Source organism: Chenopodium album, chromosome 27, assembly GCF_948465745.1.
Source record: "Chenopodium album chromosome 27, dcCheAlbu1.1, whole genome shotgun sequence".
Classification (NCBI taxonomy): Eukaryota; Viridiplantae; Streptophyta; class Magnoliopsida; order Caryophyllales; family Amaranthaceae; genus Chenopodium; species Chenopodium album.
In genome coordinates, this window is record NC_137860.1 from 824,124 (window position 1) to 836,174 (window position 12,051).

Genomic DNA, 12,051 nt, shown 5'->3' on the forward strand with positions numbered 1-12,051 from the left:
AATAAGATTCCATAAAACTATGATATCTTATAGATTAATGGGGATTTGGGGTCAAAGTTATGAAAAGTTGACTCAAATAATGGCTATGGAGCAAAAATAAATAAATAAATAAATAAAGGAACAGGGGGAATATTACTAAACAATCAAGTTGAAGAGGCGTAGAAAGGCTTCGTCCACCCTAATTAACCAACAAACCAAAATAGCCAGATTTCATCCGTAAAACTGATCTTTTACAACTTTCGAAGCAAAATTGATTCAAGACACCAGCCTTGCATGATGTATGTATAGCACAGCATGCACATGTACTTGTTTATAAGGCTAGGGGTTAGGAGGAGAAAGGAAATAAGATTACTAGTGACTAGAGCGCAAATACTATATCTTTGACAAAGGTGAAAAGGAGGGAGTTCAAGCCAGAAGGGCTGAAGGAGTTACATTAGATTATGCTTTTGTTCCCAATAGAGTACTCAGTAGTAAAAAATATCCACCCTGTAAGTTCTGTACAATGGAGCTTTCACAAAATGCCTTAGTCTTTTGTCAGCGTTTCTTACACAGTTCAACTACGTCCCCTATATTTCCCCAGCATATGAATAATAACTGCAGAACTAATTATATAATTAGTTGGAATCTGGCTCAGACTCAGTCCAAAGCTCAGGTTCTTCACTAGTGTCAGACCAATCGTTTTGTTTTTCAGGCCTGTAGAACCAGAAAACCACACAGCATCAGTTCTCCAACTGCAGTCCATTAAAACAATAAAAACTGGGATAGGGGAGGATATAAAGGTATCAGGAGAAAACAGTTCATATACCACATCACATGTCAAAAACAGAAGATGGCATAATTTCCTAAGCACTAATGAGGATAAGTTTCCTTTGTCCTTTATTTATTGCAACAATAGACTTTGTACCTTATTCATGCATTAGACCATCTAATATGATCTCTATGTTAAGAAAAACATAATCATGTTGTTTCTATTAGATTCATCCCTATATAAACTTACAAATATCAATGTTTAATAATAATATTTAAAATGCAATTGATGCTATAATTTGGTCAATGTTATGCATTAATAAGCTTGAAAATCAATTGCTGCAATTAAAACAGAGGAAGTGCATGATTGTATATGCTTGCAAAACATGCTTCTAGAGTTGGGTGTAGCTAAGGTGTCTACTAAACCTTATCTTGGGGATAAGAGAGGGAGGGAGGGTGGGGGGGATATAAAGGTATCTAAAGAAAGCACTTCATTTACCACATCACGTCAAGTACAGAAATAACATGATATCCTAAGCAGTTAAAGATGTTTACCCTAATGATGAAAATTTATTAAGTTCAGGTACTCGTGACTATAATGCTTACAAAACAATGTTTCTAAAGTCAGGTGTAGCAAAGGCAGAGATAAACAGTAATTTGTCTATAGTCCCAAAAAAAGGGAAAATGTTCAGTCATTTTTAAGAAGAATGATCCGGTTAACTAAAAATGACTTACTTCAGGCTACTAATAGCATTCTTTACAGCATAAAGAGTCATTTTCTTTACCTGCATCAAGAAGAGAATTAAACCTTTTAGCTATTTGAATAGTATTCAATGGTTTCTTAAAATAAAAAAATAAAAAAATAGTATTCAATGGTAATTGGTGCAACCTGAAAAATACAAAATCACTTCAATTACACCACAAACTGTAACAGACATACCTCCAAATTATCCTTCTTGGCCTTGTGGTTTTGTGGCAGATTTCGGAGCTCCCCAGCCAGGCGAATGCACTCGCCAACATTCTCAGGGGACACAAAATTAAGCGCCACTTTTATGCATGACTGGACAACAGAATTCAACAAATCATTTGACGTAAATATTTAAGGACAAACTCATCAAAACCATAGAGGTTAGCATCACATACATGTCAAGCGCCACTTTATGCATGACTGAACAACAGAATTCCACAAATCATTTGATGTAAGCATCAAGGACAAATTTGTCAATACCATAGAGTTTAGCATCAAATGACCAACGTCTAAAAAAGGTAAATTCATGAAATAGATTCTAGATTTATCATCTCCTTAGTCCTTAAGTTACAATTGCATATTTTTATGAGCTCCTAATTTATGTAGGTTACTACAAACCAAACCATTTAGAAGCCGCAATATTTTACTACTTTTTTTTATTTTTTAATACTCACTATCTGTTTATGGTATTCTCACTATCTGTGTATGATTTCTTTCTCTCTTTCATTTTTTTTTTAATTTTTTTTAATTTTTATTGTTCTACTAACTCAATGTTATTTTTGGCATACTATCTATACCATGATACCCCCTATTACACGCAATATTTGCACCTTTCTACACTATCTTTTTCTTTATCTTACACCCACCCACCATTTTACACCCTCTTACTTTTTCTTACACTCAATCATCTTTTCCAAAGTTTTCTTAAATATATATAGAGAGTCGAACAAAAAATAAACGAACGGAGGTACTAAACATCGTTTTAAATAGAACCTAGCCAGAGACTGAGACAAACTACACTACCTTCAAATTTCTAACTTGATGAGGACAGCCGGCTGGAATAAAGACTGCTTCTCCAAGATTTTGAACAAATGTCCATGCCTCAATTCCTACAATATAGCATTAAAATTAGCCCAACTTGAGTAGGCACTAGGTGATCTACAAATTCCAGACCGAATGAACAGGAACAAGGAGAGACATCACATGTAAATATTGAGAACCTTACCATATTCTTCCTTCAGCTTCCTTTTATGCTCCTCAGTAAGGTAAAATGTCTGATCATAAATTGGATGAACGACCTAATCATTGACAGCATGTAGACAATGAAGCTTAAACAGGACACATCAAGAATGAGCCTCAAATGGAATAACATTGTTACTGACAACTTAAAATAACATCTTTTGACAGTTGATAAAGATTGAATATACAATAATAATGAAAATGGAGACAATAACAACAACAAAGCCTTAGTCCCAAAATTACTTGGGGTTAGCTATTCAGTCTGTAAAGAAAAAAAAAAAAAGCATAGCAAGAATCAATTGAATAAAGGTTGGGAAAAAAAAAAGGTGTGTCAAGTGAGAAACATGAAGAGTAAAAAAATGAAATTACGAGAGATTAAAATAGGAAATGAAGGAGACATGAAAAAAAAAAAGTGCATACTAATTATATCTTTGCTACTTACATGCAATTTTTTTCTACCTATATCCAATATACTACCTGCTTCAATGGATTACAATGAATATGTCTGAATTCCTTATAATGTCTCCTCAAATATTCTTGTAGCTTAGGAACATCTTCTCTCCGGAATATGTCCCAAAGAGCACCTCCACTATGAGGTTCTGAACCTTCTACCACTCTGCTACCATCATAAAGTTGCTTTAACTCGGACCCATCTACCCCATCAACGTCTTTGGGTTCAACACCAAAAATTTCTTTTTGGTCCTGAGCAAAATGCTGCCTTTTCAATTCAGAAATAGCCTCACGATAATGGATAGGCACATCAACTTCAGCAGTATGTACCAAAATATTAACCTATAGAACATAATTAGCATTAAGTACAAATTCAAGACACCTCAAACAAGACATGTTCAGTAGTAACTAAAACCCTATTCCTCTGAACGCTTAACAAAACTTTTTTTCAAAAACCACCAGCCTCCATTGAAAGAAAATGACTGTAAATTAGAGCATGTTATTTGGTCTAACAATGGACACAGTTTGCATAGCTGCAATATAAGAATTTTGAGCATGGAAAAAACTCAGTCTCTTAAACTTACATTAGCATAAAGTTAAATTGTGTTTTTTTTTTTATTTTTTTTTATTTGGGTGGGGGGGGGGGGTGTGAGGGGGGGTATTTAAGACAACTATTACAACCTGCTATCCCACAAAAAAACAAAAAATAAGTTGTTCACAGTAAGAAAACACTGACAACGTAATGAAGACACCCACACAAGTAGAAAATCCATCATACCACATCAGACATATCACAATGAAGCTTTGTAACAGAGTCTCCACGACCCAATTCTTCGAAATATCCATGAGCTATATAGGTCTTTGGCCCCATGCTTGGCATAAAAACATTCTTGGGCAATTTGGTTGCTAGATTCAATACTCCGTTTCGTGGATGTGTGTACTCTTTAAATGGTAGTGCACGAATAAATTCAGCACTATGGCGTGGCAATTGCTTCTCAAATTTACTAGCATATTGCTGATCTTTTAACTTCAGTATCACAGGCCACTCAGAACGATCAAGTTGACATATGGAATACCCTTTGAAGAATTGGTGAAGATTGACTTCAATCTGCAGTTAATTTTATTTCAAAAGTGATCAAGAAGAACTAACTGGAAATGAAACCAAAAATATCAGCATATAACAAGAAATATTAAAAAGTCAAAAACATCAAAATATTTTTTTTTGTAAACAGTTATTACAGAATACTAGGGCTATATAAACCTTCATTATGGAGTACTGTTACCTGATTCACTACGTTGACATTAAAAAAGGTTTGCAAGTTTGCTACCTAACTTTTTAAATTGGGACAAAATTATCACTTTCATGCTGCCTTTCACAGTTTGCAGAGGATAGTGGATCAGGTAACAATATTGTCAACAGCTAGAAACGAAACCCAAAAATGGAAGACAGGTCACAAACAAAATGGAATTACTATTAATTAGACATTGAAAAAGAGAAAAATCATCAACTAAGAAGATAATACAAATGCAAGGCAATGCATTAGTGTAAAGAAAGACAAACACCATCCAGTTCAAATCAATCAAACTAAGTATAACTTTTCGACAGTCAACAAGAAACACAACAATCACCTCACACCAATCCAAGCAATCAATAGCATTAACATCCAATAGCTGGGAATACTTATTGTTTCGAATTTGGCGAACAGCACGCCACATGACCATAGGTTCCCAACTTAAGCCAGGGGTAGTTTCAAGAACACTCCTAACAATTATTGGTTCTCCTTTGGCCCAGTGGCACTGAAAGTGTTTAAGATCTCCATGTTGAATATCCCTGGAATCTGGATAATACAAATAATTGTCACCGGAGCCTTCTCTTGAAGCACATTTCTTCTTAATACTTCCACATTCAACATTACATACGGAATCAGAACATGAGCACCCATTAGGAGTTTGGAATGAATTCTCATTTCCCCAGTTTGCTACTACCTCCTCAGCTTCCTTCACCAAATCTGAAACCCAACCATCTGACAATATTGAGTATAATTCCAGCATTACACGACAACCACCATGTTGTAGAGATGGACAGCTTATACTTCCGTTTTCATCCGCTTTCCATTCCAATTTTCCCTTAATTTTTTCAGGTTGTGGCTCAAGGAAATTGCTTCCAGCAGTTCTCATTGATCGAGCAGGAGCATCTTGGCCTGAATTAGTTTTCACTGATTGGACTCCAGTTTTTTTCCTTCTAATTAGTCTCTTTGGGGCAAGAGCATCTTCACCTGCACTTGCTCCTCTTGAAGAGGAAGGAGTAAATTCACCATGTAAATAATGGAAACCCATGTCAATATATTCCACATTCACTTCTTCACAACCCTGAAGCTGCCCAGCACGAATTTCCGAACAGCAACTGAGACACAATTTATATGCACACTCTGGGCAGCTTCTGTGAAAATCCGCAATGGAGGCTCTACAGTTGTTGCTGAGCCAGAGTATACCAAATTATTCCTTGAAGACAATGAAGAGTAATAAAAGTTCTTCATTAATAGTAGAAAAGACCTGCAATGTAAACTGTAAACTACTTTACCAGGAAAAAATAGTATTTATTTTCTGAATTTTCTTCTGGACTTTCAATTCGGATACTGATGTGCCTGCAGGGAGAAAAAATCAATTATAGAGGGTGTCACCAAGTAAGCTTCATCAAGTCATATTCCAAAGTGTAGATGCACAGTAATGAATACATCTGAAACCATAAACTAAAGTGCTGTCCCACTTCCTCAAATTCATCAAGGCTCAATAAATTAAATATTGAAGTATTGAATGATTTGAGTCTAAATAGCTAGTAAGGAGTAGGCAACAAAAAGCCCAAATATAAGTGGCACTTGGAAGAAGTGGAACCTAGAAATTTTCATAGATAAAATACCATGTACAGTATGCAGAGAGAAGTTCATCAACTCTAATGCAATACTTACTTGACAGGCTCCAAATTCCAAACATGACCCATATGTAAGTTTAAAAGGCAAGGTACATGAAAGAAATTTCACAAACGAAAGAATTTAATCACACAAAATATAGTTTAGTACTGTAATACACATATGCCTAAAAACTATCCACCAATTTAAGAGCACACGTGAATGATTTTCTGCACCTGAATTTTTTTTTTTTTCCTTCATTTTTTTCTAAACGTCAAAGGTTACCTAGTTATAAAAGGTAAAAGGATAGGATCGATAGTACATTGGCACCACATAAGAAATATTCATGATAGTAGACTCAAGTTCCAACATATATTCCATTGCACACACAAGACAGATTCCACAGATGAAGTTGATGAATTCTGTAGTCAAGGAATTGGCCTAACCATATAGAGCCTCAAGGCATTTGTGATGATGCGTCTGATACCATTTATGGCTGATTCTATAAATAATGCATCTGATACATAATGACAGTAAAAAGGAACTGACCTAACCGATAACTTGCATACAAAGGAAAACACCAAACAAGAAAAATATAGAGAATATGATGACATACCCTGAATTTTGGCCTCTCTTTCCTTTTCTATCATCTGTTCCTGATTGAATTGCTTCAAAAAAGGAAGAATATACTTCAATAAAATAGAGGATTGCTCAATCTTTTCCTCTTGGCTTGAATAAAAATAATCCTTCATCTGATTCTAAAAAAAGTTATCAAAATGTCAATTTCAATATTAAAATAGCAAACATGAGGAGGTGCTAGACATGAAACACACTTTGATAGGTCCCTCCATCCGCAAGCATGCCTTGCAATTGCAGTTCTGAAGGCAGACTGGGCAAGCCAGAGCTATCTGCTCTTCTGTCATCCGTGGATACCTGGTCCATTCAATAAATATCACAAATATTTTGACATCCTATATTTGTGCAAATAAAAATAAAAAATTAAATAAAATAAAAACATTATAAATTCAACACTGTTGTTTCAGGTCATAGGTAAAGAACCAGCAACGATACATTTAACGACATTTACTCAAAGGTAATGGAAACTAAAAAAAGGAAAATATAGGGCACAATAGCTTAATTAAGGAGATGCTTCATGTTTGTCAGCCCTTTATGGAGCTAATTTAAAGGTTTCAGATAGGCACATAGAGCAGACTAAGCTGCACAATCCTTTGACCAATTGGATAAAGATTGATTCTCAAATCAGCTTATAACATGACTAGTTGGGATAAGTCTTGGTACATATCCGGTATGTATTTGCAAACACAAACCGGTGTATTTTTGTAAGTAATGAGAACTTTTTATAAGATAATTACGATACCATTAAGTGAATGAATTGTACCATTCGATGGTGTAATGGTATTATAATAGCTATGATGATATAAATATATCATGATATTTTTATAGTAGTACAAATAGAGTTTTATGTGCTAGAAAAATTACAAGGTACCAATGAGGTATTTGATAGTATCAATAAGACTTTAATGTACCATGTATGTTACGTATGGTACACATAATATACCTTTGAATTTTTTAGTAGCAAAGTAAAGACGAAGGTATGTACCCAGAATCACCTGACTAGTTGACATGAAAGCTTGGAAAAGGATGATTGGATGATTAAGAAGAAAATGATTCCAACAAAACAGAAAGAACCTTGCATATGGGGAAAAAACAATCTATGCAAGGTGAGTCTAACTAAGAATTGTGCACCAAGCAAGAAGAAAAAATTGTCATATTCATGCCACTTTTCAATTGTATGATGGGGATCTTTCTCACATAACTTATTCTTATAATCACAATTTGAGCTATAACATCGATAAAAAATATATTTTGTTAGAAATTTTTTTTTTAAAAAAAAATAAAATAAAAATCTTCAACATGCAAAGGAACACTTTGAACTCCATAGTAGACCAGGATTTAAATACTACGTATTAAATTTCCAAGTACATAGTATATCTTTTCAATCAGATAACGCATATCAATTGTCAAATATGGGGCACAATAAATATTAAGAAACGAACCAATTCCCAATGCATGGAATGCAAAACCGTTTGGTCTTGCACTTAGTGCACCTCACAACTCTCCCCTTGTCATTCCTCTGATGACACATATCCGAATCAATCTTGATCCCCTGACAATAAAATATCAAAAACATGTCAAAAATGGTATGTGGCTTTAGTTGGGGGGTAACTAGTACCGTAGTTGGGGTAGTACATTTTCATCATACACATTCTGTGGCTTTAGTTTTTTCTCCTGGATTGGAATAGATGCTTTGGCATTCTTGCTAGCCTTTGTTAGCCTTCCCCCAATAACAGTATGTGCATCTTTCTCGATCTCTTTGTTCTCAGTGCCAATTTTACAAACATCCTGTGTACCATTTTCTAGCCCTTTCATCGATGCAGGACTCTTGACCCATGGCTTATTCGTAATATATTTGGGAAACCTCTGGTTGTTAGTATACCTTTTCGTATGGATTATATGATTGTTAGACAAGTTGTAGCCTTCGACCCTGCGCCCTTTACACCTCCATAACTTCCCGTCATTTCTCTCACATCGTTCCTCATCATCCTCTACAATATTCTCTACCTGTTCTCCTTGACAGTCCCTGTATATATTAATATTGTCATCATCCCCCTCCAATCTTTCTTCTACATTAGGTTCAGCTATACTATCTTCAGGCTTCTTGCCCATCCTCTTCCTACCCCCTTTCTTCCTCAAAATCCTCTCTACTTTTTCTCCTTCCTCTTCTTCTACTTCTATCTCTTCTATTTCTTTCCCTTGGACATTTTCATTTTCATTTTCTTCATTTTCCTCTTCGACTTCTTCTTGTTCCTCCTCTCCCTCTTCGACTTCTTCTTCCTCATCGACTTCTTCTTCCTCATCGACTTCTTCTTGTTCCTCCTCTCCCTCTTCGACTTCTTCTTCCTCATCGACTTCATCTTCTTCCTCCTCTTCCTGTTCGACTTCATCTTCTTCCTCCTCTTCCTGTTCGACTTCTTCCTCTAGGACTTCTTCCTTCTCCTCTTCTTCTTCTTCTTCCTCCTCCTCCTCCTCCTTCTTCCTCATCCTCCTCCTCACTATCGATTTCTATATTGTCCTGAGGGATGCAACACAATTTTGTCTTACACTTTGTGCACCTAACCACTCTTTGCTTGTCATTCTTCTGACAGAGAGGGCAGATGCTCGAATCAATATCAAACTCTTTTCCTCCACCTGAACCTTTATCTTCTTCTCCCTTGTTAATCTTACTGAGATTCTCTTTTGGTTTCGCTGATATTATGTTATGAACAATTTTCTCTGTTAAATTTCTGGATTCCGAGGAAACTTTTTTCTCCATCTCCGGAAATAAATATGATACAATTTGTTGATAACACATTCTACGTCCCTTGCACTCAATACATTGTTGATCATCCCTTGGAACTTCCTCTCCTTTTCTTTTCTTACTACTATGAAACTCTTCTCCATGATCACCAACGTTAACTTCCAAACTTTCTTTTCCCTTACTACTACCAGGGCACATTCTTCTTTCTTGCTTTTCTCGGCTATCCTGCAGCTCCATTTCTTTTGTAGGAATTTCGGCTTCTCTCTCTTCCTCATCTTCATCATCCTCACTTACCTCAACTACGATTTTCTTGCCACTTTCTTCTACATTCTTTTGGCTTTTAGTCTTTTTATTCAACTCTCTAGTCACAATATCTTCTCTTGGAAATTCAAAGACCACATTTTGCTTCTTCTTCTTAGCCATTCCAATTTCTCTTACATCCTCAAGACCCTTCCCACTCCTTCGCTTCCTCGAACGCCTCGGCACTTCATCATCATCATCTTCCTCTTCCTCTTCGTGTACTGACTTTTGCACAGAATTACGCCGTCCCCTCCCACCATCCTCACTACCTTTCTGAACCCGAGAAAACTGATCACTTTTCTCAGCGACATTATCACAAACACTTGGTGTGCATTTCTCAACCACTTTCTTCCTCCCCTTTTTTCCACCTTCTTCTTCAACACCATTATCAACAAACTCAATACCCTTCAATTTCCTACCACTCCTTCGCTGTTTCGAGCTCTTATCACCCCCATCTTCTTCAAAATACCTGCGAATCGCTTCATCTTCTTCGGATTTCCCCTTGATCGTACTATCACGCCTAGTTACCCTTCTACTCGAGGATGCTTTCTGCTCCTCACCATTATTTCCAGAATTCTTGCGCAATGCTGCTGCATCATCTTGTTGTTGTTGTTTGGATCTTGATTTTCGAATGTACGCAGACATTGAAGCAGAAAAAAGGGGAAATTATTTAGGGTTTGAGAATCTGCAATCTAGTAGCAGTAATAGCAGTGAGATTCTGTAAAATTCAAAATCATGACGTACAGAATGTGTGGATTGTTGAAGCATGCATGGCTTAATGTTTTGAGTATGCGTCAAACTTATTCATGAAGGAGGTTCAATGAAATATGAAATACAGTACTTCTTCCACAAAAATCTCATTATTTTATTATTTTTTTTAAGGAAAATCTCGGTTAAACAAATGTTTAGGAAGTGGAGTAATAAAAATTAGTTTAAGAGGATATTAGTCAAATATGAAGTATGTGATGAAATTTAGTTGAGTTAAAGTGTATGAAATAAATATTGAGGTTTTCGTTGATTATTTGAAAAATAAAATGATATATATATATATATATATATATATATATATATATATATATATATATATATATATATATATATATATATATATATATATATATTTTTTTTTTTTTTTTTGAGGAAAAATTAAAATGATTTGATAATTATACTAGATTTAAGTCTTTAACAATTTAAGGGTTATGTTAATTTCTTTCTCTAAAATAAGTACTCCCTCCGCCCACAATTACGTATTTGTGAAATATAAAATATTCTTTTGTTGTACATAATTGTGGGCGAAGGGAATGTTAATTTTTTAAAAAAAAATAGTTACATAAATAATTTTATAGATATTTCGCAATAATATGTAATAGATTCTTTCAAAATAAATATTTAATATATTATGTAATAGATGATTCAATGATTAAAGAACTAGGGCTCAAGATGGCAGTGAACTTGGGCATTTAACTTGAAGTTAGAACGACAACCAGGCTTGCATAGAGGCTCTAAAATATGATCAACTCCGTGGAGGGGAAGGCGTGCATATGCTCCAAGTCTCTTGTGATATCATTAGTTCTTTGATTGTAATCTTTGTATTTTTCATAGTTTTTATGAGGGGAATAAGGTAGCTAATAAATTAGTTAACTTAGGCGTCGTTTAAAAGGATGAGTCTTTTTATATCGATGTACCTTCAATTGAAATAAAGGAGCTACTCAAGGAGGACGTCTTAGGAGTTACTACCCCTCATTTAATTTCTTAGTTGCTTTGTTTTGTTGGGCTACTTAGCCCCCATTTGCACCAAAAAAAGAAATGATTATATTATGTAGGGTATAGAACAATTTTAATCCTCTTATAAAAGAACTTTGTTTCTCAAATAAATTGGGTGGCTTTCATGTATAATGTATACTCCCTCCGTCCCTAAATTACATTCCTCCTTTCTATGTTGGGTATTCTAAAATTACATTCCTCCTTTCTATTTTAAGTAAGTTTTTTTAGTAAATCAACTCTCTTTTTCTGTTTTATATTTAATGCTTTCTCACTCATCCTTACCTAATCTCACTCATAATCCTTGTGCCAAATTACAATGAATATGATTGGTTAAAAATTTTCAATTAGGAGCATGTGATTGGTCCTTTTTTTTTACAAAGGATTGATGACATGTCATGAATAATAACTACTCTATCTTTGTACTTCCCATTGCATTATCCAATTATTGCTATTTGTCTTATTCTTCCCTCCTTAATTCCCGTGAAAATTTCCAAAGAGGAATGTAATTTAGGGACGGA

General features: G+C 35.0%; 1 protein-coding gene across 4 annotated transcripts; it reads right to left on the reverse strand.

Moving 5' to 3' along the window:
• Window positions 1-179: 179 nt before the first annotated feature.
• LOC145621464 (lysine-specific demethylase JMJ26-like) lies at window positions 180-9,346 on the reverse strand. Of its 4 annotated transcripts, none has more exons than XM_081676194.1 (13): window positions 8,362-9,346; window positions 8,169-8,278; window positions 6,924-7,023; window positions 6,707-6,758; window positions 5,766-5,829; window positions 4,814-5,660; window positions 3,963-4,292; window positions 3,212-3,526; window positions 2,721-2,793; window positions 2,519-2,604; window positions 1,688-1,807; window positions 1,483-1,532; window positions 180-693 (listed from the first exon to the last, which is right to left on the reverse strand). In XM_081676194.1, exons 1-13 carry the CDS (start codon window positions 9,211-9,213, stop codon window positions 615-617), a joined length of 3,078 nt encoding a protein of 1,025 aa, XP_081532320.1. In that variant the 5' UTR covers window positions 9,214-9,346; the 3' UTR covers window positions 180-614. The 4 variants fall into 4 exon arrangements, 3 of the variants coding, with proteins under 3 accessions (XP_081532320.1, XP_081532319.1, XP_081532321.1); XM_081676193.1 differs by having other exon boundaries at window positions 6,707-6,848; XM_081676195.1 differs by lacking the exon at window positions 1,483-1,532 and having other exon boundaries at window positions 6,707-6,848.
• Between the last annotated feature and the right edge of the window lie 2,705 nt (window positions 9,347-12,051).

Coding starts and splice junctions, on each gene's coding strand:
- LOC145621464 (XM_081676193.1), bottom strand. CDS start 9,213: ATGAGGAAGAAGGAGGAGGAGGAGGAGGAAGAAGAAGAAGAAGAGGAG. Junction 3,527..3,962: donor ATTGTGATATGTCTGATGTG/GTATGATGGATT, acceptor TATGTTCTATAG/GTTAATATTTTGGTACATAC. Junction 1,533..1,687: donor CCAAGAAGGATAATTTGGAG/GTATGTCTGTTA, acceptor TTCTTGATGCAG/GTAAAGAAAATGACTCTTTA.